The sequence below is a fragment of the Typopeltis vanoorti genome, chromosome 11 (assembly GCF_054136105.1).
Source record: "Typopeltis vanoorti isolate ZY-2024b chromosome 11, IOZ_Tvanoo_1.0, whole genome shotgun sequence".
Classification (NCBI taxonomy): domain Eukaryota; kingdom Metazoa; phylum Arthropoda; class Arachnida; order Uropygi; family Thelyphonidae; genus Typopeltis; species Typopeltis vanoorti.
The window spans coordinates 34360198-34387745 of NC_143559.1; the positions used below are offsets into that span (position 1 = coordinate 34360198).

Sequence of the window (27548 nt, forward strand, 5' to 3'; positions counted from 1 at the left end):
AGGTTTCTGAGAGGAGACCTGCACATAGCCTTTATAGGAATGCCAGGTTGTACTCTCAAGTTCATTGGAATAGAACTTGAGAGTAGAACTCTCACGTTCTACTCCAATCATCCAGAATTCAACCCTCTGACTAAGACTTCTAAATTATGCAGTGTAGCCACTGTAAAACTTTTTATACCTTCATATTTGAGTATTTCTTGTCGATATCTTCTCCAGCTGCCACAGTGGTGACTGCTTGTTTCATTTAGCAATCTTTCAAAGTAGCTACTCTAGACATCTAGAATATCTTCAGTTTTCATGTCACATTTATCATCTTTGGTTCCTTTTACACTACACTTTCCTCATTTTTAAGTTTTCTAACAGGATCAGAATTTTGTTACCTTATGGATATTTATTTTCTATGTTCTTACCAATCCTGGAAACTCATAAGAAACAAGAGCTGCAAAAAATACTTTGAACAAAGAAAATACAAAGGAGAATAAGTAACATTATAAAAGGCTGGAAAAAAACAAAAGCAAACATGTGCAAAGAAGCCAATACAAAGAAAGATAGCAAAGACAGGATAAAAAAACTGCATAAAACTATAAAAGAATCAGCAAAAACAGACCACTAAAAATGAAAGATACAAAAATAATATTGAAACTGGAACAATTCAAAAGATAAAAGAAATTTAGAAAGAATATTACTGGATATTTTCCAAAGAGAAACAACATGGGAAAAATATAAATGAAGAGATGAAAAAAAAAAAAAAAAAAAGCAGCATGTATAATAAAAAAAGAAGAAATTTTAATTAGAACACATCTGGATTACTGTGCTAAGATAAGGTCACCAGTCAAATACTGGTGACCTTATCTTAGACAGAATCTCTGACTGTGCAATCAGAGATTCTGTCCACTAGAGGGCTACACGGTGTGTAGTGTTTTCAGAAAGCTCCAGAAACCTAAGTATAATTTTGAGTGAAAATTAGAATATAGGTTTAAATCATAACGTAGTATTGTCTAATTTTGGTAGCTTGTTGTGTCTGTGTGATTTTGGTGTGAATTCCGTTTTATTTAATTTAGTATTTTAACAATACGTTTCATAGAATAGCACATGGCGCCAATGCGACGTAAGATAATGGCGTCCAAAAATATGACACCTTTGTTCAAAAACTGTAATGTGAGGGAGTTTGTCCAATGTGATGTGTGTGGGATGTATGCATCCCCGAATGAGGCTGGAGTTTGGATTGAAAGTGATAGTGGTGGAAGAATGTGCAGAAAGTGTAAGCCAAGCGAGGAGTTGAAGTATGTGTCAGGTTGTGAGATAGTTATGGTTGAAGAAAGCCAGAATGTGAAAATAGTGGCTTGATAGGGAATTGTGATGTTGTACAAGATGGCAATGAGAGCTGTGATCAAAGATAGAGTGAAAGCAACTATACAGAGAGAGAAAATGGTTTAAATGATGAAAAAAATGAGGAATTATTTGTAGGGAGTGAGATTGTAAGGTTGTGCGCAGTGATACAAAATGCGCAGCGGCAATTAGAGCACCTGCAAAACTCTTTCCAGAGTGATTTGGCTAATGTAAATAAACAAGTGTTTGAAAGGAAAAATAAGCATAAGAGTGGGAGAGTTTCTGAAATGAAGGAAAGAATGTTGTATGGTGACTCGTTATTAAGTGGAGTGATAGATGGGAGTTTAACTAAATCGTACTTACCGGGTGCGAAATTTAAGGATGTAAGTGAGAGTATTAGAGCGCAAAAACAGAGGGTGAAAGAATTGATAGTTGTGGCGGGTACGAATGAATTGAAAGGAGATAAATTTTTTTTGAGAGAGGACTTGAAAGTATTGTTAGAGGTAGTGAAAGAAAAGAGTGACAGTGTTAGAATGGTGAGTCTGTTGCAGCAGTATGACAGAGAGGAGTTTAGAAAAGGCCATAATCACAAATGACATTATGCACAGGTTATGCAGACGGCGTGGTGTGGAATTCATGGACGTGTAGAATGAGTTTGATGGGCGAAAGGATTTATACAAGACGGATGGCCTGCATTTGAATGGATTTGGTGTGCAGAGACTGGAAAAAGTGTTGCTGAATGAAGTGAAAATGGATGTGCAGAACCAGGAAAACTAGAATTACCAAGGAAGGGGGGAAGTGGATATGCAGACATCAGTGAGACAGTTGAGTGTAAGAATGTATATAATGTACCTGAGCCAGTACTAAAGACAAAAAATTGGAATGGGATATTTAGAATAACGCATCAAGATAGGGGACAAAGGGACCACTGCATTTCATGTATACTAATGCCAGGAGTATTAGGAACAAGAAGGAAGAATTTTTGGCCTTGATTGGCTCTTCCTGGCCACAGGTTATTGGCATTAGTGAAACATGGCTGACGGAAGATGATATGTTAGTGGGATAGAATGTGTAGGATATAGTGTGTTTAGGAGGGACAGAAAGAATAAAATGGGGGGAGGGGTGTTATTGATGATAGCTGATGAACTGCAGCCAAGGATAATTGAAGTTGTATCGCAGGATAGTGAAAAGAGCTCATTTGAGGCTATTTGGTGTGAGATTGAGACTGGCAGAACAAAATATACAGTTGAGTGCTGCTATAGACCAGGTGATGGAATAGATGGTGGAAATAGTATGCATAAACAGATTAATGAAATGAGTGGAAGGAGGGTAATTATTATGGGGGATTTCAACTATGGTAACGTTGATTGGAAGGAGGAGAGGACACATGTGAGGAAGGAAATGGATTTTATTCAATTATTAAGGGATAACTATCTGAGACAGCATGTAATGGAAAATACTATGGGTGTGAGAGTGCTTGACCTGGTAATAGCATCTGAGAATTTGACTGTAATGAATATGACCATGTTGCCACCTTGACCTGGGAGGTGGCTAAAGGTGTGGAATTTTCGATTAAGACAGGGTATATGTGGAATTACTATGCTGGCAAGTATGACAAGCTTAGGAGATTGCTTGGATCAGTGCCATGGCATTTACAACTGCAAGGGCTGGATGTCAATAGAACATGGAAAGTGGTCAAGGAGCATTTACAGGAGGTTATGGCTGATTGTATACGTAGGGTACGAATAGTAAAACAAAAAGGGGTTAAATGGATGAATAACACCATTAAGCTTGAGCTGCAAAAAAAGAAACAACTGTGGAGGGAATTTAAAGAAAGAGGTGACCTGCAGGCACACGAACGGTATAAAGTGCAGGCCAGAAGGGTAACGAGTGTGGTAAAAAAAGCAAAAGCGGATAATGAAAGGAAACTAGCTATGCAAGCTAAACAGAATCCCAAACAGTTCTTTCAATATGCTGCAAGCAAAAAAAAAAAAAAACTGTACATGGCAAAATGATTTTAAGGAATGACGATGGTAAGGAGGTCACTGAATCAGTCGATATAGTGGAGTTACTGAGCGAGCACTTTGCAAAAGTATATCATCCAGGTAGTGACATTGAAAAAATGAAGGAACCATTAGTTTATAAGGGAATTGTGATGAATGTGAATACACCTGTGAGATTGGATAGTAAAACCGGCACAGGTCTTGCGTGAAGCGGCTAAAGAATTATCAGTGTCCTTGACCATGTTATTTAATCTGAGTCTCGGGTCTGGTTTAGTCCCGAAGGTGTGGAAAGAGGGGAAAATAGTTCCACTGCGTAAAGGAGGATTCAAGACTACGGTTGCAAATTACCGACCGATCAGCATATCAGGAGTCGTTGTCAAGGTCTTGAAGAAAGTAGTCAAGGGAAAAATACAGGAATGGATTGATAAAAATGAGATACTGTACGGGGGACAGCATGGCTTTGTGAAGGGTAGATCATGCCTAAGTAACTTGCTCAAGTTTCAGTTTCATAACACAGTGACGGCTGAACTGGATAAGGGTAATGGGTTTACAGTGATACTGCTGGACCTGACTAAGGCATTTGACAGGATACCACATGGAATTATAATCTGTAAACTAAAACATATGGGAATGGATATAGGGTTGGTGAGATGGATAGGTGGGTGGTTGATGGAGAGATATCAAAGAGTAGTTTATTCAGGAGTAGAGTCCAAAAGACGGCCTGTGACTAGTGGTGTACCACAGGGTTCTGTTCTTGGACCACTGCTGTTTAATTTATTCATTAACGATATAGGGAAGAATCTAAGAGGAACAGTTCATTTGTTCGCTGATGATGCAAAGTTGGGTAGGGCAATAGTGAATGCAGAATATGTCAAAATCTTGTAGGATGACTTGGATAGATTGGAGTTCTGGGCTAAGGAGAATGGATGTCAATTTAATGTGACAAAATGTAAGGTTATGCATTTTGGGGATGAAAAGATTAGCAGCAGTATACCACATTGGTGGAACTGTACTCCAGGAGATTGATGAGGCCAGGGACGGACTTGGAAGTATTGGTGGATAGGGAGATGAAGTTTAGAGGGCACACTACAAAAGTAGCAAAATCAGCTCATCAACTCACTTGGTTGTTGAAAAATACCTTGACGAGCAGAGACAAGCAAGTTATTGTACCTCTGTACCAAGCTTTGATAAGACCTCATCTCGACTACTGTGCCCAGATTTGGTCACCTAGGTTCCTTCTTGATGGGGAGGAGGTGGAGAGGGTCCAGAGGCGAGTGACTAAGATGTTAGCAAGTCTATGGAATGAACCATATGAGAACAGGTTGAAGATTTGTGGGCTGCAGAAATTAGTTGATAGGCGGAAAAGGGGAGATATGATTAAGACATTCAAATTGCTAAAGGGTTTCTATAGGATTAATTCAGAGGATATTTTTGAGATCAGGACTGGTGGTGGGAGAATTAGGGGACACCTATGGAAGCTGGGCAGGTGTGTGGTTAGCAGGGGTGTTAGAGCTGGGTTCTTTACTTTTAGAGTGGTAAATGAGTGGAATATGCTGCCAGAGTATTGGTGACAGGCAAGTTATGATAGATACTGTGAGAATGTCGTATAGTTGTGTGGACATGGTGTTTAGGGCCTCTCTCAATGAGTCTAAGGACTCCCTGGAGTTGCCCGTAATAATAGTAATAGTACTGTAAAGTTTGATGGATAGAAAATGATAAGATGATATGAATAAGACATTTAAAATGTTCAAATGTACTTACAAGATCAACAAAGGTGAGATTTTTATATGGCAGAACAAGGGGAAGAAGTGAGGACAAATTACCATATCTGGAAGTTGTGAAGAAGGTGAGAAGTGGCTTTTTTGCATGGAGAGTGGTTGGACGATGGAATGCCTTGCTTGATAGGGTGGTGAGAGCATGAATAGTGAATATGATAGACTGTGTTGTCTGACATGGGCCTCCCACAGAGTCTTATGACTCCATGGAGGTCCTGTGCAATAATAATAATAATATTTTAAAAAGTTAACTTACAAATTTGTATATTTGTTTACTGATCACCAAGCAAATATCAAATATAAATTTGACTCATGAATTGGAGAAAACTATGGCTAGAAATATATGTACCATTTTTTTACCTCATTAATTTTTTTTATTTCGTATTGTGATTCAACGGCTGTGAGTCCTGCTTTTTTTTACTAGGAGGTATGACACCACCTCAATCCCCCCCCCCCCCCCCGTTTTTATGAAGGCTCAGGACTGGCATAGCTGACAATTCAGACCTATGGCTGGAGGGATCGTCTTAGGTATGCTTGACTGTATCCACGTGTGTTCATGGGACCAATTTGCCTGCTTGTGGGATGAAAATCTCCAGCTAAACTGGGTAGAAAAACCCTGCTGTCCATACCCAAGAACAGCTAACTTTGCTATGGCTGAGGAAGATCCTTAAGCTCCTCTCATTGGCGACAGAAATTGAACCTAGGACACTCCTTCCCCAGGCATATGGTTGCGAAGCGTAAAGCCACTAGGTTAACCGTGCAGACTACCTCATTAATTAATGCTTTTAAATTATTTTTTTATTGGTTCCCATCCATAAAAGATAGAATATATAAATTAGAATGTAATTATAAAATATTTTTTTGGAAATATCCCAATGTAATTAACAAAAATAAGATCAAATAGAGTTTGAAATGCTGTAATGCTGAATTGATTTTTATCAATTTTCTACTATAGTACTAAGGTTTCTGGAATTCAACAATATACTTTTTTCCTCGTAATAACTGAAGAGAAAGATAATTGGTGAAACCTTGATGTTGAGTGCTAAATTACTGTAGTAATGATTGTTTTTGTATTCTGAGTAAAGCTTATGATGTTTTTTTTATAAGTATCTCTATAATACGTTATAGCATGAGTTTGGTTTTGTACATTATCACAGTATCAAGCCAAACAGTTTAACTTGCCTGAATAATGTTCAGGAGAACAATGAAATACTGAAAAGGTTTTGCATGTCAATGGTAAGTCAGCAACTGCTAGCCCGAAGTAATTTGGGAACTTAATTTATAATTCTAGTAAAAGTGATATCAACGAACTATTCAAGACTAATGATCAATTCTTTCAGAGACATGCTAATAATTTTTTCATCATATCATGTTATACAAGTTTGATGGTTATAAAGATTAATAAATTGTATAATCTTTAATATTGTGTTGGAAGTGACAGAGATAACAAGTGTGAACGAAACTGCAAGCAATAAAATGAGAGGAAGGTGAGACAAACAAACTTATTCAGTTTTTTTTTTTTAATATATACACATCGAGCTCACCTAAAGTTAGAAACCACATACATAGCACCATGGGTATACCAAAGGTTCCAAAATCTAGAAACTAATTTGAAGACGGGGTATTTTTTTCAAATAGATTCAGTTTCAAATAAGTAGAATAGAGTAGTAGTGGTTGGCCTCATATCAAATGATAAATTCACTTACAACTCAGACTTTCACAAAAACCGACACTCACTATGACTCACACCTACAGACTACACCTACTCTACTGCTGTAAAGAGGAAATGCTATGAATTCACCTACCAAAACTAGTATTAAATTAGATTGAATTACAATTAAAATGCCAGCAATGACTTATCATAAAACCAAGTCCCAGGAAATACTGACTTCTTTCCTTTTCAACTGATTATCGCATGGAAAGTCATCAGATTCCTTTGTCATAATCTCCTGCACTGAAATTCTATACTTTTTTTTTTCCAGTGAAGCTTGCAACTGCCCATAATAATAGCGTGTGATCATATGTCAAAGTTAGCTTGTTGGCTGAGTAGTTAGCATATACCAGTGATTCTCAACCTTTTTTTTTGTCACGGTACACTTTTAATAATTTTAAAATTTGGCAGCACACTAACAATAAGATAAATTTAAAAGAATTTTACTTGGTTAATTAATTCATGTACCTATAATATATTTTGTAAAAATAGCATACAATAATAATTTGCAATAAAATATAAAATGAAATTGCATTACAAAGTAAACAAAATGTTTATTTAATGATAAATTACATTTAATGCGAAATTTGAGCATGTTTTTTTTTGATAACTTCATTTATATTTGGGCGTATAAATGATAATGCTACTCTCATTTCGTGATCCAGATTTAAAAGTCTGGATCTTTTTTTCGTTTTTATATCGGTCAAAGCCGAAAATCCGAATTCGCACAAATAAGATGTGGAAAATTGTAATAACACACTTAAAGCTTTTTGTGATATTGTTGGATAATCGTATCTAAGATTAATCCAGAACGAATTAATTGATTCTTCTGAATGTTTTGAAATTAAATCTCCGTTATTACACACAGAAATCAGTTCTTCTTCTTCTTTCAAAGTTAGTTCATACACCGATGTGTCGTTTATCACAAATGGATTCCGAATCCAATCAAATTTTTTCATTTCTAAATTTGGAAAGTAATGAACAATTTTTTGCTCTAGTATTGTCAAATGATCAATAACTATTTCATGAATTATTTTATAACAATCTTTTGGAACTGACTCAAACTTTTCTAAACTACCTTCTTGTGCTTTATTCTTCCATAAAGTAATTTTTTTTTTTGAAATCCCAACAATTTATTAGTTGAATTTAAAATATTTTCTTTCGGTCCTTGCAAACTCATATTTATGTTATTAAAAATAACAAAAATATCAGATAAGTAAGCCAGCTTAGCACACCATATTTTGTCATCCAACAAACCAACAAAATCATTATTATCTTGTTCAAAAATATCTTTATCTCGTTTTTTAATTCAAGCACGCGAGACAAAACTTTCCCTCTGGATAACCACCTGACTTCCGTGTGTAGTAACAATGATTCGAATTTAGATTCCATAGCCTGGCATAATTGACTAAATAGGTGACTTTTTAATGGTCTTGATTTTATATAATTAATCATTTTAACACAACGTTCCAGCACTACTTTCAATTCTTATGGTAATTGTTTTGTAATGAGTGTTTCCCGATGCAAAAAACAATGGGTAACTAATATATCTGCATTATGTTCTTTTACATATGCTACAAATCCTTTTATAGATCCTGTCATAGCCGGAGCACCATCTGTACAAATGCCAATGCACAAATTCCACGAAATTTTAATTTCTTGTAAATAAGAATTAATTTCATCGAAAATATGTTTTCCTGTTGTGAAATCAGATAATTCACGACAACATAAAAATTGATTAATTATATCATTTTCGTGAATGAATCGAACGAATGCAATTAAGTGTGCTTTTCCCATAATATCAGTTGTTTAGTCGATTTGTAAAGCAAAATTTGAATTTGCAAGTTTTAGCAGTATTTTCTTCAATATTTCGGGAAAAGTCTATAATTCTGCAATGAATTGTGTCATTTGAAAGTGGTATTTTACAAATGTCAATTTCTGCTGATTCACTGATCATTCTTTTTACAATTTTACGACAAGCAGGTAATATAATTTCTTCAGCCAAATTATGAGATTTTAATTTGAGAGCAATTAATCCAGCCACTTCATAAGAAGCTATCTGAGCTTTTTCAGACACACTAATTTGCTTTTTAAAAATCTTTAATTGTTTGGATCTTGCAGATAATGAATTTTGAAAGTAGGCTTTGTCTTCTGATGCTAGCGAAGGTTGATTAGTGAGCAGGTGACGTTGGAGCTTGCTCGGAACCATAGCACTGTTTGATAATTTACAACCACATACCACACACTCAGGAACAGTTTTATCATTTTCCATTGTAGATATAAATCCAAATTTTAAGAAGTCATCATTATACTTACGATGAACATTACATTTTTTGGTAGAGGAAACATCTTTACTTGTACTGGGCTCGTTAGCATTATCGCTAGCAACATCATTATCGTCGTTAAGCTTTCTTTTTTTTTAATCCATTTATCCATTTTAGGGGGTTCATTGAAAATAAAAATAATTTTGTCAAAAAATTATTAAAAACGACATATTGTATATTGCCTCTGAATCCGTTTTAATTAAGTTTGACTACACAATATTGTGGTATTGCATGTATGAAAACGAATATATAAGTTGTAACTAACCATATGCACACATCAAGCGGGCGACTAGTAGACTAAACTAATATGTAGCTTTGTTAGCCAGTAGCCAGAACTATAATAGCCATGCACACTGGTTCAGCCAGTTCACGCTAGGAAGGTAGAACTGATCGAACCACTTGTCTGACGCCGCTTATGTATGGGTATTCGCAGTGGAGGCACATTTAAAAAATCTGTGTCGTGGCACAGTGGTTGAGAATCACTGGCATATACACTCTCCAGCCAAGAGGCTGCGAGTTCCGAATCCTGCAAAGGGCATAGATGTTTGCGATTGTCCAATTAACCAATTACCATATGTACTGCTGTGATCTGTGTCCTGGTGCAGTATGACCAGTATGACAGGATAACTTTGTGCCAAAAAAATCAAAATCAATCATTTGTGAAAGCATAGACATAGACAGCAAAAATTTTGATCGTCTTTGCCTTATTTTTATTCGGTTGTGTACCTAACAGAGTTGAGGATACGATTGTAAACAAGTGTGTCCCATATTAGCTTTCTGGTAAAGTGATACCATTCCTTGTCACACTATTTGAATCCTAAAACCACATCTGGCTAGATGTAAGTTTGCTTTGGTTAATTTTTCAATTAAAAATGATCAAATTGAAATCAAATAAAAATAACCAAATATTAACAGAGGTCCTAAATACTAAATTTCATTAAATTCCATCAAGTCTAAGAGAAATTATCATTTTGAATTGTTTTATTAAACTTTTCCAATAAAAGAATACAAATAACAATTATAATGAAAAAAAAAAAGGGGAGGAGGGAAACTTGCATTAACCAGCTCTTAATTTATGACTGAAAAACTATAGCAGAGAGGAAGAGAAAATAACACACCCATTCTTGAACAGAAAATTACAGACAGCTATACAATATATGCATATGATCAAACAGATATCAGCTTATCAAGCTCCAGTAAAATTGTTTCATACAATATGGCTTGAAATTGTTCAGATATTTAAATTCACATTTAAATTTATGACATTCAATGAGCTCTATCGAACACTTGATGAAATGTCTACCTATTTTTGATTTATGTATTGTAGACATTTTTCCTGCATCACTACAAATGGTCTGATTGAAACGAAATAAATTTTAATAGTGATACTAAATATCAAATTTCATTAAATTCCTATCTTGGCAGAGTAGAGTAGAGTTACTGCAATGTATAATTTCAGTGTATTTTGTCCCTGTAAATGATGCAATAGAAACCTAAATTGAGACGGCTCAACAAATTTTTGGAAGGATTTCAAATATTGAATTTTAATAAAATCTGAACTTATTCCTAAATAAAGTCCAGGAATAACTTGGGCACAGAGAACAGCAGGATGGCAAAATGAATTTCACATGTGCCTATGCATTTTTAGAAATATGCATAATAAATTGAAATTGGATTATATAAATACTAGAGAAGAAGAGGATTCTTCTCTCTTGCTTTCTTGTGTTTATCAATCTTTCAAACATTTTTTTCCCCTCTGTGTGTGCTTTGCCTCTCTCTCGCTTTTCCACCTATTTATCTACCTCTTTACACCCCACTACACAAGTAGGAAAATGAATGACAGTTCATCCTGTATACTTATAAATGGCAAATTTATGCTTTTATATTCACATACAGGAAAGGTAGGTATACTTATATGTAGTTCACCAATAGACTGTAAACCAACAATCTTTTTTTTTTATTTTTTATATTCTTCATCACTTGACTTTACATCTGACAGAAACAAAGTATAAGTTATATGATATTCCTATGATGTGTAAAAAATATCTCTTCATTTAGTTGATTTTTGGTGGATTACTGTATATGCTATGTACAGTGCACATGAGCAAACTGATCTAAATTCTGCAGTTTTTCGGAGGCAGAAATGAATAACAAGTCTGTTTTATTCATTTATATGAATAAAACAGACTTGTTTTATTCATATAATTAAAAATATAATTAAAACATCAGTTATATGAATTATTGGTTATTCATTGTATATACATTATATACAGCCTGTAACTCATTAAATTTTCATTATTTTCAGGTGTAACTGATTTGAAATAATGGCAGAAACAAGACTAAGCTTTGAGGAAAGGAAATTTATCCCAAAGTGATACTGGAAGTGTGAGAATGTAAGTGAAGTGCAAAGACAGCTTAGAAGGGAGTTTCAAAGAGACCCACCAATGGATTGAATTAGAGATAAGTCTGAAGTAGATGGAACTGTTCAAGACATCCAGAAGCAGCATTCCAGAAGACCATGGACATGCACTAGACAAAATGAGCTGCTGGAAACTTACTGCCAATCTCCAAGCAAATTTGTTTGGCAAAGCAGCTCATGAGACAGGAATTTCAAAATCAAGCATTCATCACATTTTGAAGCACATCCATTGGAAAAGTTTTATTCCAACATTAGTTGGAATAATTATCCTGACTGGAGAGTTGAACTTTGTGAGTGGTATCTAGCAAAATGTGCAAAGGATGCACAGTTTTCAAACAAGATTGTTTGAAGCAATGAAGCCACATTTAAATCAGATGGCTCAATTAATTGCCACAGTTGCAGGTAATGGGAACTGAGAATCTGCATGTTACGGTGAAACACCATGCAAATTTACCAGGAGTTACAGTGTGGTGTGGATTGTCAGCATGGGGCTTAATTGGAGCTTAACTTGCTGCAGGAATCTATCATGCCATGCATTCGAGAGAAGTTTGGGGATGAAAAGGAGTTTTATTTCCAGCAAATATGGAGCACCTCCCTAGTACCATTGTGACGTGAGGGCATATCTTGACAAAAATCAGCCGAACAGATGGATTGGGCAAAGAGTTTGATTGAATACCTCTTCATGACCCCTTGAATACCCCTTTGTGATCATGCCACTGGACTTTTTTATTATTATTTTTTTTTTTTATGGGAACACATCAAAGATAAGGTTTATGGCACAAAACCAGCAACAATCAATGAACTGAAAGCAGCCATTGAAAGAGAATGTGCCCAAATATCAAATGAAATCATTTGTGATGTTTGCAATTCCAATGGTCCTTGTTATCAGCAATGCCTGGACCAGACTGACTCAGTTCAAACACTTATGATAACTTAAAAAAAGATTCTACATTTGCCTTCTTTAATTTGGATTATAAAACTTAGATATATCTTAATAAACATTATATTTATAATTATTCAAAGTGTGTATACATTTTTTGGGACACCCTGATAGTAGACCACACATGGTACTGGTGCTACAACAGGTTTTCAACCTTTTGTGGGATTGGTATAAAAAATTCATATACTAGGTGTGCGAGTGTGTGTGTGTATTATATGTACACTGTTACTAAATCATTATCACATTTTTATGAAAAGAGTAAGAATAAATTGAAATGGTGAAAACTTTTCAGAAATAAAAAAGTGAACATTGTATGCAATTAAAAGAACTATCTCCTTTTTTTAAACCAAAGTAATTAATCAGTATTATTGTGTTTATATACAATTATATTGACAAAATATATAAATGCCACTGCAGAATACACAGGTATAAATACAGTAGTTAATCATTAAAAAATATATCAAAATAAATTTAATTATGAAAATTACAAATATTCCAATATTACAGTTCATTCTATAAATAAATTTAAAGAATGTTTAAAATTTCAAATATTTTACCTTCTTGAGGAATTATATCTGATGCACCTTCCACAACAGATTCCATAACACTTTTCAGCTGTGTCTACCAATAGATATTAAATTACCTTGATTTTATGATTGATTTTATATATTTTATTAAGTTTAAGTTTACTTAAACTGTCAACAATAAATTGCCAAACTTTAAGTGAGTTAATATAGCAATATAATAATTTTAGCTAATCTTTTGAAGATGCAAATTTTTGCATTTTCAGAGCAGTATAATTATTTGAAGAAAAGCTGAAGAAAAAAAAGTTACAGATAATAAACAGCCAATGTTGAACAACCAAGAAGAAATATTTTTTCAAGGTGACTTGCACTCCTGTTAAGTATTTCTGTTCATTTTAACTGGATCCTGTAAGATGAGGTGCTGATGGCACTGCTTACCAAATTTAATTTGTCGCTTTTAAGGTTAAAGAAATCCATATGTTCCTCAAGAAGGATTTCCCCATTTCCTTTTTTTTAAAAATATTTATTCAATGGATAAAAGTAATCTTTAACCTGGATGCAGCTTCCCACTCCATCAACAATTTTCTCCATTATGCTCTCCTTTCAGGTAGAGCTCATTCACTGCACTTCAACAATCCTCAAATTCATCCTGTTACAGCTTTAGTCTTCCTCTTTGCCTAATGTCATTCCTAATCTCCACTGTGTTAATAAGTGTAGCCATCTCCACTATGAATGCATAAGGTAATGGATACTGTTCTGTATAAAAGAATATCATAAATTTCCCAAAAAAGTAGGATTTTATGAAATTATACAATTTATTCCAGAAAATGAAGTAAACTTTTTTTTCAAATTTCTGGAATATAAAGATATAGTGCTCAAGAAAAAAATTTCCTATAAAAAATCGGCAACACCAAAATATTAAATGAATAAGATGTTTAAATTTCATACATTAATAACTAATAATAATAATTTTGTAACCCATATTTCTGAAGGTCCAAGAATTTGCACTAAAAGATTTCTGGGCTATCATTTTTCTGTATTATGAATAGGAAAAAAAATGTTCTTTAGATAAATTAGATGCCAAGAAATTATATACTTGGTTTAATCCTTTATCCAAATGTAAGCAAACAAGTTTGAACCTGAACTATTTTCAGGACTCGGTAACTCATATAAAGAAACTAATGCCTTTGCATCACTTGCCTTAGTATCCCATAATGCAAAGCACATCTCCTTGTGGACATGTATAATGCTATGCATTATGGGACGGGTCAATGCATAGCATTATACATGTCCACAAGGAGATGTGCTTTGCATTATGGGATACTAAGGCAAGTGATGTGAAATCATTAGCTTCTTTATACGAGTTGCCTCAATCCTGAGAATAGTTCAGGCACAAGCTTGTTTTCTTACACTTGGATCAAGGATTAAAGCAAGTATATAATTTCTTAGTATCTTTAATTTATAGTATAACCAAGTGGAAAAACTTCCAATGTTCTTTAGATGTTTTGCATTTATTTTCAATAATAGTTTTTTGCCTTCTTTTCATTTATAAAGTTGAAAAGATTTTTCCATGGCAACGAGGAGATGATGATGTAGATTGCAAATAACATTAACAAAATAGAATGCATCTGTTCAAAATGAAGGGTTAACTTTATATTGTTACTACTACAACCCAACATATGAATATGATTAAATATGAAATATGAAAATAATTATTTTCTTATTTAATGTTATTCTGTTGTTGGTGCCATTCTGTTCACTCCCTCAGAAATCTCATTTCTATTATCTCCAGAATGACCTTCCTGTAGCTACTCTCAACTTTGTGCCTTTTCACACTACAACGAGACACGAAGTAGGATAGCCTTCAGGACTTCTACTCTTCCTTTCCATGGACAGACTACTATTTTCACTCTCCTGCATTGAACACTTGCTCTAAACAAGTTACAGAAATCTCACTGGAATGAACTTCATTCTCCATTCCATACAACATTCTTGCTCATTATCCAAGCCATGGCATAACAAGTGTTCCAAGGAAATGCAAGAAAAAAATTCAGCATACTGTAAGTGGCATGAGACAAGAACTCCAGCTTCATTCTCACCCTACACTGAGGTCTGTGACAACTGCAAAACAAACAAACAACAAAACAAAATATGACTTTGAAAGAGGTAAATACAGAAAATCATCTCCTGTACAAATGGCAGTCACACCTTCCAGTCTCTTGCAAAAGTCTCTTGCATGCAACTTCTGCTTACCTTTCTCTCTCACCCAGATGGAATTGATATAACACCTGCAGACAAAGTGGACCTGGCATTGTTCTTGTAACAGCAAACTACATTCTCATGATTCCTATGGTATTTATCTAGACATATATTAAAAGAATCTCAAATAACCTAGATACAAAAAAAAGTCTTCTTGTTTATTAGCAGATATGTACTCAATAGAATGGGAGCAAACCTATATTATTATTATTACCCAAGAACCCATGGAGTCAAAGACTCATCTGGGAGGTCCTTTTATCACTCACTCACTCACTCACACACACACACACACACACACACACACACACACACACACACACACAGCTCACCATACTGTGCTTTAAACACACTTAAATTCTCTGCAGACACCACACTCTCAGGCAAGGCATCCATCATTCACAACTCTGCATGAAAAAAACCTCCTTCTCATTCCCTACTCATAGCCTCTTTATACAGTTTCCAGGGAGATGACCTCTAGTTCTCCCCTGATCTCCCACTATTTTCTGTAGAACCTCTCCAACATTGATCCATAGCAATCCCTTACTAACTTGTAAGTCTCTATCATTTCTCCCTTCTTCCTCCTGTCCACCAGACTGCAAATTGCATCTTCTCAATCTTTCCTCATATTCGACTACCTTAGTCAGTCACCTCTGGACCCTTTCCAATATCTCTTCGTCCTTCTGAAAACCATGTGACCAAATCTGGGCACAATAGTCCATATGTGGCCTTATACAATGGAACAAGAATCTCCCTACTTCTACAAGTCAGTGTCCTCTGCATCATTCCAAGAAGCCTTTGTGTTGTCTTCGCAAGTTTGGCTATGTGTCCCCTAAATTTCAATTTATTATCCATTATTACCCCCTAGATCTCTTATTTCCTCTACCTCCGAAAATATATCTCACCAAGCATAAATTCTACATCCCATCTTTATTTCCTAAATTTTAAAACCTTATATTTTGCAACATTGAATTCGCATCCCCAATCACTCAATTTATTCAAGTCTTCTTGTAAGGCCACAACATCTTCTCTACTCTTCATGATTCGTCCCAACTTTATATCATCTGCAAAAAGCTGAATATCTCCATCTAAATCTTCACCAATATCATTAATATACAAGTTAAACAGTAATGCCCCTAAAACAGACCCTGAGGCACATCACTAGTGACTTTCCTTTTCCTGGATATCGCTCCCCCATACACAACTTGTTGATACCTATCAGTTAACCAGTCTCTAATCCAATGCACTAATCTAATATCCAACCCCATCTGCTCTAGTCTGACTATCAGCTTATCACGCGGTAATCTATCAAAAGCCTTTGCGAAATCTAAGTATATTACTGTGTATTTTTTCCTCTGTCCAAGGAAGAAGTCACCTTATTATAATAAGTAAGTAAGTTGATTAGTAAAACATGACCTCCCTTTGGCAAATCCATGCTTTCCATCAGAGACAATACCATTGTTGTCAACCCAATTCTGGATGCTAGTTCTCACAAGTTTCTCCATCAACTTAACCACAACACCTGACACACAGATAGGCCTATAGTTTGATGCTTGGGTTCCATCAACTCCTTTATGAAGTGGCACAATCTTGCCCTTCTTCCACTCTTTAGGAACTTGACCCAGTGCAAGACTCGTATCACAAAAATATATCAAGGCTGGCATGAACTCCCTGGCAAATTCCTTCAGAAGACGTGATGATATATTATCAAGTCCCAGAGCCTTATTAACATCTAATTTGCTTAACTCTCCATACATCATTTTCTTTACTTCCAGTTGCTATCTTATCATTCCAGTCTATATTGCCAAAATTAAAATTGCCCATAACGATCACTCTTTTCTTATTTGCTTGGCTAATTTGATCATACATTTCATTATCACTACCAGGATAGAAGGGGTAAAAAGGGAGGGCAAGTGCTATTGATGATAGAGAAAGAGTTATGTCCATACAAAGTAGAGATGCAAGAGGGAAATAGTGCCAGTGGTTTTGAGGCAGTATGGTGTGAGATAGAGGTGAATGGAATGAAATACTTGGTTGGATGTTGTTATGTGAGATGCTGTGAATGCAGTATGTATGCTTGGGGAGAGATTGAGATATATGGAGAAGGAATAAAAAGAGAGATGAGAGAATTTGGGTAAGAAGTGCAGCATACTTATGAATTATGAGATATAGTTGAATGTAAGTGGTAGCGGGCAAAAGATCATGAATGTAGCTACAGGAGTAAGCAGAATTAACAGTATGGCCAAGTGCTTGGGTGGTAATGGTACGACAGTGGGTGAAAGTGGCAATGAGTTAGCAATGTTGTGTGGTAAGACAGCGTGCGTAGATGACAGCAAGTTAGTGACAGTGAGCAGTATGAGAGCCAGCGGTGGGCTTAGAGAGGTGGTAAGCGGTAAGACAGCGGACATGCAAGGTAGTGAATATGTGATTTACGTAAATGGCACTGAAAAATTAATTCAAGATATGAAAGCAGAGTTGGCAAAGATGAAGCAAGAGATTAGGTGTTTGTATGAAGAATGAACTGTGGAGAATTATGGATTTGCATGGGAATGTGAGGAAAAATGGATTGAAAGATTTGAAAGAAATAGCGAATTATTTGAGAATAGCGTATGAAGATTCAATAATAAGAGAGGTGTGGTGAATGAAAAGGTGCACAAGGTCTATTTTTCTGGGAGCACAGTGGTTGAAACACTGGATAAAAGGAGTATGTGAGCAAAAGAATTGGTAGTGGCATGAATGATCTGACTGGTGACAAGAAGAATGTATGAATGGATGTCATTAGGCTGTTAAGGAGAGTGAAAGATAACAGTGTGGCAGTTAAGGCAGTCAGCATGTTGTCCAGGTATGATAATGATGAGTTGAGAATGCGAGCAAAGATGAATGGTGTGATAACAGAGTTGTGTGAGGAGAAAGGAGTTCATTTTGTGAATGTGTGGGATGAGTTTGAGGAGCAGATAGAGCTATATAAAAGAGATGGGCTACATTTGAATGGATCTGTTGTGGGTCAGTTGGAGAAACTGTTGCTGCAAGACAGCAACAGTTTCTCAACATCAGGTATGATAATGATGAGTTGAGAATGCGAGCAAAGATGAATGGTGTGATAACAGAGTTGTGTGAGGAGAAAGGAGTTCATTTTGTGAATGTGTGGGATGAGTTTGAGGAGCAGATAGAGCTATATAAAAGAGATGGGCTACATTTGAATGGATCTGTTGTGGGTCAGTTGGAGAAACTGTTGCTGCAAGAGCAGGAGAGTAAGGTATGCAAGTTTGTGAATGGAGAGGTGAGTGGTGCAAGTGAAGAGAATAATAGAGAAGGATCACAGAGAGAGAGAGGACAGGGAAATGTGGGGGAGGGAAGTCAAGGGACAGGGGGACACCGCATGAAAAGTGTAGATGATGATTTCAAAAGTAGATGTGCAAGTGTACAAAAAAGGATTAAAATAGTCAAGGATGTGGGAGTGATATTTAGGTCTGGGGAGGGGAGGGGTGTAATATCGGTGATGATAGACAGGAATGGAAAGGAGAGAGTGTAGAGCCATGTCCGAGAAGTGGGGTTAGTGGAACTTGTTATAGAAACAGAAATGAGCTAGTGTGTATTTCTGCAAATGTTAGAAGTATCTAAAACAAGGGGAATGAAACTGTAGTATTGATAGAGTTCATTATGCAAAAATTGTTGGTATAAGTGAGACATAGCTGAACAAAGATCACATTCTGAGGAATAGAGATGGAGGGATATGTAGTCTTTTGCAAAGACAGACAAAGCAAAAAGGCAGGAGGAGTGTTATTGATGGTTGCAGACGAGACGCAAGGAGCAAATACTGACAGTAGTTATGAAGCAGAATGGTGGGGAGGTGGACAGGATGAAATGTTTAGTAGGGTGTTGATATAGACCTGGTAATGTAGACGGCAGTGAGAAGCAAATGTTTAGATAAACTGGTTTGGCTAATAAGAAAAGGGTGATCATTATGGGTGATTTCAATTATGCTAATATGGACTGGAGTGAAGAGACTGCATCAGGAACCAAAGAGAATGAATTTCATGAGTTTTTAAGGGATAACTACATTACACAGTACATAATAGAGGCCACACGTGAATCAAGGGTCTTGGATTTGATTATCTCATCAGAAGATATTGTTGTAAATGAAGTGTTACATCCTCCAGTTGGTGAAATTGCCCATGAAGTGATCACTTTGGTGGTGGCCAGCCATATAAGGACTTGTGAGAAAGAGTTATATGTGGAACTATAAGGCAGGAGATTATGGCAAACTCAGGAGGCAGTTTGCAGCAATATCATGGAATGAGGAATTGCATGGAAAGGAAATCAATGCTGATTGGTCTCCACTCAGAAATTATCTGGCAGAGGCAATGACTGAGTGTATTCCAAAGGTCAGGTGATTAAATAAGGTAGGTGTAAAATGGATGAAGCATGCAATCTGGAAGAAAAAGGCAAAATCAGTTACATGAAGAGTACGAAGAGCAAGCAAGGAAGGTGACTCACTTAGTAAGGGTAGCAAAAATGCAGTGTGAGCAGCAGTTAGCAAATGATGCTAAAAGAAATCCTAGTGAGTTTTTCAATATGTTGCCAGTAGAAAGAAGAATGATTATGAGAGGATGATGTTGGTCAGTTATAATGGGAGAATGATAAACACTGAAGAGGATATAGTAGAGGAATTAAATGATCAGTTCATTAAAGTATTCCATCCTTGTGATTGTAACATAAATGCAGAACTTAAGAGCAGTATGATTGGGGGGGAGAAACCACTGATGGTGAGTGAGCAGGAGGCATATGAGGAATTGAGTAAACGACACCAACAAGGACATGAGACTTGATGGTATATTACTGCATGTCTTGAGGGAATATTCCAGGGAGTTAACAACAGCTTTAATGTATATTTTTAACATGAGTAGCACAGGTCCCAAAGGAATGGAAAGACAACAAAATTGTTCTGCTTCATAAAGGGGTAATAAGACTAAGGTTTTGAATTACAGATCTGCTTGTCTGGAGTTGTGGTCAATGTGTTGAAGAAGCTAGTGAGGACAAGGATTCTGAACTGGATGGACAACAGTGAAATTCTCTTTAATGGACAGCATGGGTTTGCTAAAGGAAGACTGTGTTTTAGCAATCTGCTTACTTCTTATAACAAGGTGATGAATACATTGGACAAGGGGGGGTGCATATATAGTAGCATATTTAGATTTTGCAAAGATTACCATATGACAAACAAGTAGTTAAATTGGAACAGATGATGTTAGATAGTAGATTAGTGCACTGGATTGGAGACTGTCTGTCTGATAGGTATCAACAAATTGTGTATAGGGAGTCATATCCCAGAAGAGGAAAGTCACCAGTGGCACGACCAAGGGGTCTGTTTTGGAGCCAACGTTGTTTAATTTGGTTTAAATTGTATGCAAATAGCATTAGAAATTACTTAACTGGTGAGATATAGGAGAGTTTGCAAGTGCCTGAGGATGTCAGTTTAATGTTGCAAATTGTAAGGTTTTAAAATTTGGAAAGCAAAGATGGGATGTAGAGTATAGGATTAGGGGATATTTTGGAGGAGGTAGAGAAGATGAAGGATTTGGTTGATTGTGGTAGATAGAGACTTGAAATTTTGTGGACATTTTGCTAAAATTGTGAGAATGAAACAGTGGATTATGGGTATGATGTGAAGAACATTGATGCGTAACAGTAAAAATGTTTTGATTACATTGTACAAAACTTGGATCAAGTCCCACATGAATTACCATGCACAGATTTGGTCGTCAGGTTTTCAAAATGATGATGAAATGTTGGAGAGGACCTATAGACGACTGACTAACTTGGTTTCTGGTCTCTAGAATGTGCAATATGAGGACAGATTGAGAGAATGCAATTTACAGTGCCTAATGAATAGAAGGAAGAGGGGAGACATGATTGAGACATATGAGTTGGTAAGGAGTAATTACCAGATTAGTATAGATGAGATTTTTGAGAGAATATCTGGAGATTGGGGTGAGAATGAGAGGCCATTCCTGGAAGCTGAATAAGGTGGGTGTGAGCAAGGAGGGTAAGGTAGATTTTTGCATGGAGAGAGAGGTGGGTGATAAAAATGCATTGCCTGAGAGTGTGGTGAGTGCAGGGATAGTGAATGCATTTAAGTCGAGGTACAATGAGCTATGCATGTGAGAGTGGGACCTCTCATGACGATTCTCTTGACTCCATGGAGGTCTGTTGATAATAATAATAATGAAATCTTGGAGACTCAGTGGGAGACCCAAAAAAACATTGAGTGATTCAGCCAGAGGGGCATGTGTTGAAGTTGTCTGCAAGAACAGAAAAATCAGAACTCTATTTAGACTCAAGAAATGAAAGAGGCAGTTCTGGAAAAGAAGAAAGCATATTGAAAGTTTCTAGCATATAAGATGGTAGATATCTTAAGAGAATACAGAGAAAAATGTAAGAAAGCAAAACAGTACGTAAAAGCAACTAAATGGAGGTCTTGGGAAAAGTAGTAAAAAATATGAAAGATAAATATTGGGAAAGTCACAACATATTCTGGAGGCTATTAAAAAAGCTTAGAAATGGGTGAAAGAAGACTACAAGGTAACCAAGATGATAAAGGTAATATGCTAGAAGATAAAGACATCCTTGATGGTTGAAGTAATTATTTTGAAAGAATGTAAAATGAAACAAGTGACAGATCAGTAATGGAAAATATTCAAGAGGAGTGCCATCAGGCATACACATTGCTATATGAGGTAGAAAAAACCATCAAAAACTTGAAATGTCGGAAGGAAGCTGGAGTAGATATTCTCCAGAAATATTCTAAGTATTATAACTGTTTTACAGTGCCTGCACTGTATAATTCAGAAGGCATGGTCAGAAAGTGAAATTCTGGATGAATGGAGTAGAGTCTCAAATATCCACCTATAAAAATAGAAAATAAAACTGAAGGTGAGAAATGCTGAGGAATTTCTGAGTGTTTCAGGTATGATTTATGCATGCATACTTGAGAAGAGGCTAAGAAAAATTTTAAAGGGAAACTTCGAGAAGTTTTTCGACGAGCTGGGTTCAAGCTAAACAGGAGTTGTCAGGTTTTTTACTTTAAGATAGACAGATGAGCAATTATAGGAATATAACAATGTCCCAACATAAAAGCTGTTCAAAATTATACAGTTATGTGGTGTAAATGGGGTAGTGTATCAAGCAGTATGCATACTATCTCCAATGTTAAGATAAAGAAATGGATCACATTACAAAGGAAAGTGGCAATAAATCTGATATCAGAATTTATTATATCAATCTTAGCTCCTACTTTATACAGATATTATACTCTTAAGTAAATCAGTACCATTTTGCAGTATTTCTTAACTAAATTAAATACTGATGTAACAAATATGGTGTGTGACAATCAGTAACAAAAAGACCATAATTATAAAAATATGCAGGAATATAGAAAACTTGAACTGCATTCTGAATGGAGAAACTACAGAATAAGTAAAATGTTTCAGCTATTTAGGCACAATTTTCAGTGAAGACTGGGCACAACAGAATTAGCAAAACTGGTATGGTGAGTCAAATGAATAAATTTATGTGGAATAAGAGAAAAATTAGTTGATCAAAGACTAGAGATAACAGATATGAGAGTTCTGAGCAAAATTAGGAGAATGAACAGATGGCATCAATGGCAGAATCATAAAATGAAGATATCAAGAAGTAACTTGACATTGTTAGCATGCAGTATTGTGTGCAAAGAGTTAATCTGAGATGGTGTGGTTACTTGGGTGTGACAGGAAAAAGACCAAGATGTAGGTGGACTAATTCAGTTATAAGTGCTGGTCTGGTTGGCCAAGTGGATATCTGCTCTCAGGCAGGTCATGGGATTGAGTCCCACCATGGGCATGGGTGTTTGTAAAAGCCTGCTCTAGACAAGCTTGTATAGCTCCTTGAGTTTATAAAGCTTGTCTATAAAAAAATAAAAAATAAATGAAATATGAAATCTGACAAGATTGGAGTCCCAGAAGATAAAAGACTAATTTGGAGGAAAATTGCTGATAAGAAGTTAGTAACAGTGTAAGCTTCTCATGTAGTACCATCACAGGGTCCTGTACACTCCTGTTGAGGGTACCTATCAGGAATTTGATGATGATCTTTCCAACTGCACTTTCAACAAACTGAGCAATAGAGGCCTTGAGATGTATTTTACCCATAAGGTAGTAATGCAGGAAAATTGACATCTCTGATTCATGACAGACAGCTGGTTAGTTAGAGGCACTTGAAGTTCTGAACAGGACAATCCATTTTGAAATTTTTATTCATTTTTTTCCAAACATTGAGCTAGCCTAAAACACACACACTAATGCAGAATAACATAGTACAATCAATATAAAATTTGTATTTTAATGCTGCATGATTCAAGCAGCATCAAGCAGATATCAGATTTAATGCCACTTTCCTTTGTAATGCGATCCATTTCTTTATCTTAACATTGGAGATAGTATGCATACCCTTGTTTGTTCAAATTAATTCTGAAATAGTATCAGTATTAGGATTTTCAATGGCAATACCTAATACACTGAAGTGCTGTTAGAAAATTAATAAAAAATTGTGAAACAATAAATGTAAAAAAATTCAAACAAATAATTAGACATAAAATGCTAAAGAAATAATAATCCCTTTAGTCATCCAAATAACTAGTAAAAAGATAAAACATTCCTCATTCCTTGGTGAGTGGTGTGTGTAATGCTCTCTGCAAGGATAGATTGAGTTTTGTGGGATTGCAGAACTTGGCTAATAGGCAGAAAAGATGGAATAAGATAGAAATATTGAAGTTACTAAAACAGGTTTAAGATTGATACAGAGGAAAGTTTTCAACACCTGGTTGGAGGGGCAGAACAAGGGATCATCAGTGGAAAATGAATATGGTCAGCAAAATCTCAGGACCTATCTACTCACCCCCTAAACAATCTACTCTTTGTTTGGAGAGTAGTGAATGAGTGGAATAGGTTGCTGGAGTCTATTGTAAATGCATTCACATTCAAGGACAGGTACGATGGGTACTGCATAGAGAGTTTGCTTCCAACAATGAATTTTCCAACTACATGGAATAATAATAGTAACAGTAATATTTTATACAATATTTAAAAACTTCTCTTCATGGGTAAATTAATATTATTATTCTACATATTATAATTTTCAGTGCTGAAAAAAAGACATATGATTCAGTTGAGTCTAATTTTCAATTTCATTTTGATAAAATTATGGAAACTATAACCAGTGTATATATATGTGTGTGTGTGTGTGTGTGTATACTCCAGATGATGACCTTAACATGAAGGTTGAAACATCAGGAAATTAAAGTAATTATTCTTAACATGGTTGTAGTCTCCATAATTATTATCAAAATGAATGCTGATAACCATATAACATTAAATGAAATAATTTTCAATTTGTTTGAATCTGCAACATAATAAAATATGGCATAGTATTTCAAGACCAAAAGCAGTGGTATGAAAACTATCTAATTACCACAGGGACATCTCCTAGGTAGACACTCAATTGGAAACTTCTAGAAAGAACATCTTGAATATTATCAGAGAGGGAGAGATTCTGTGAAATTTGTTTTTGTGTGCTTTTCATCTGTACACATAATGAAGACCAGAACCTGAAAAACTGTTTTTGAACGTAATCTGATGTCAAAAAATATAACAATCACAAAAGAAACAAACATGACAATACTAGTTATTTGAACTTTGCCAATATTAATTTTACTCTTTAGTAAATACATATAGTAACTAACATGATATTCACTAGTAAAGGCAGCCAAAATGTTCAAAAAACTGAACTGATTCACTTTTAACTTTTTTTTTTTTTTTACAGGCATCATAAGCTTCAATATACAAAGAGAAGGTTTTACTTTGAGCCAATTATAATCGACTCAAATACAACTCAAAATTTTCCAGTTTTTGGGAAAACTAAGTTTTTTTATTATAATGCTGCATTTTAGTGAAATTTATGAATATAAATGTCTGTTAAAAGTATGCTAAATAAGTATGGCACACAAAATTTACTAAGATCAAAGTTAACAAAACTATTTTTACAGATTTAACTTTTGTAACAAACGGGATGTTTTGAGTAGTGTGCCATTACTAATAATGCAAGGAAGTTTTCTTTTTCAAAGTAATTATACCATCACATATACCACAGTAGAAAATTACATTCATCCTACAAATATTTCATCTTCCGTATCATAAGACATCATCAATGCAAGTGAAGAAAAATCAGGAATTTCAGCAACTGAATAGTAGCACACATGCACCAAATCTGAATCCCTAGTTGCATGTTTGTTAAGATAAAAACTATTGGAATGAAAATGATAATGAAGTAAATTATTTATAATCAATCTATTTAACACAATTGAGTATAACAATTCCCAAAATTTTCGGATGGTAATGCAGCAATTATGATTAAGGTTTGGTCAATGAAGTAGGAATTTAGATGTTGGGAGTTTTTTCAATTGGTTATAATATAAATTAAAGATACCAAGAAATTATATGATTGGTTTAATCCTTTATCCAAGTGCAAGCAAACAAAGTTTGCACCTGAAGTAGCTTCAGGACTTAGCAACTTGTATACAGAAGCTAACGACTTCATATCACTTGCCTTGGTATGCCATAATGCAAAGCACATACCCTTATGGACATGCATAATGCTATGCATTATAGGAAGGGTCACTACCCAGACCGTTTTTTTTACCTTTATTGAGGTCTCATCAGTGGGAGCCAGATTCAGAAGTGATACCAAGGTTGAAGTAATGCAGAAGTCAGGACTTAGCAACTTGTATACAGAAGCTAACGACTTCATATCACTTGCCTTGGTATGCCATAATGCAAAGCACATACCCTTATGGACATGCATAATGCTATGCATTATAGGAAGGGTCACTACCCAGACCGTTTTTTTTACCTTTATTGAGGTCTCATCAGTGGGAGCCAGATTCAGAAGTGATACCAAGGTTGAAGTAATGCAGAAGTCATATTTTCATATACGAGTAGCCAAAAGGTGTCACACCAAACTTTTTTTGCTTACACTTAGATAAAGGATTAAATCAAGTACAGTGGGACCTCGGTTGTCGTAAGCCTCTGTTCTCAAACAATTCGGTTCCCGAACATATTTTCTGAACAAAAAATGCCCCGGTTTCTGAACAGAATTTTAGATTTTAGTTCCCGAACAGGCAAACAGCAACCACGTGCTGAGCTGCAAGGTGGGAAAGCATCAGTTACGCGGCAGCCTCCGTTCAGTGCAGCCACCTGCTCGAATTTGCAGTGAGTTTTCTTGATTTTCTTTGTGTTTTGTTGTTTTTGTTTCATAAATTATTATTAATTAAGCCACCATGGGGCCACAGAAGAATAGTAATAGCAGTAAAGCAAAAAGAAAAGTTGTTAGAACCACAATAGAGATGAAAAAAAGAAATCATATCCAAACATGAAAATGGCATTCGTGTTTCGAATCTTGCTATGCAGTTTGGTATTGCGAAATCGACGATATGTACAATACTCAAAAATAAAGAGGCGATCAAGAGAGCTGATGTTGCAAGAGGAGTGAAAGTTCTTACTAAACAAAGATCGCAGACGACTGAAGAAGTGGAAAAATTGTTGCTGATTTGGATAAACGAGAAACAGTTAGCTGGTGATAGTGTTTCTGAGGCTATAATTTGTGAAAAAGCGAGGCGATTACATGATGACCTGTTAAAGAAAAACCCTGGTACAAGTGCTGATACTGATGTGTTCAAAGCTAGCAGAAAGTGGTTCGAGAAATTTAAGAGGAGAAGCAGCATACATGGTGTGGTTAGGCATAGGGAGGCTGCAAGTTTGAACTGAGAAGCTGCTGAGAAATATGTGCAAGAATTTAGTGACTATGTAAAGGCTGAGGGTTTTCTTACCCAACAAGTGTTCGACTGTGATGAAACCAGCCTATTTTGGAAAAAATCGCCAAAGAGGACCTACATCACTCAGGAGGAAAAAGCATTGCCAGGACACAAGCCAATGAAGGACAGGCTGACTCTTTTGCTATGTGGAAACGCACGTGGAGACTTCAAGTTCAAGCCATTGCTTGTGTACCACGCTGAGAATTCGAGGGTGTTTAAGAAAAATAACATGATGAAAAGTAAGTTGCCTGTTATGTACTGTTAGAGGGCTAATAATAGGGCTTGGGTAACCAGGCAATTGTTTATTGAGTGAATTCATGAAGTCTTTGTCCCAACTGTGAGAAAATACCTTCAAGAAAAAA

At 35.6% G+C, this 27548-nt stretch overlaps 1 protein-coding gene across 6 annotated transcripts in view; it reads right to left on the reverse strand.

Moving 5' to 3' along the window:
- LOC150101430 (testis-expressed protein 47-like) overlaps nucleotides 1-27548 on the reverse strand; it is a 360248-nt gene that overhangs the window by 104312 nt on the left and 228388 nt on the right. For all 6 annotated transcript variants that reach the window (XM_090400900.1, XM_090400902.1, XM_090400904.1 and 3 more), the window contains 2 exons: nucleotides 24789-24944; nucleotides 13059-13122 (listed from right to left, as the gene is read on the reverse strand). In XM_090400900.1, the coding sequence (XP_090257026.1) occupies nucleotides 13059-13122; nucleotides 24789-24944 (220 nt within the window). The remainder of the gene's footprint in view (nucleotides 1-13058; nucleotides 13123-24788; nucleotides 24945-27548) is intronic.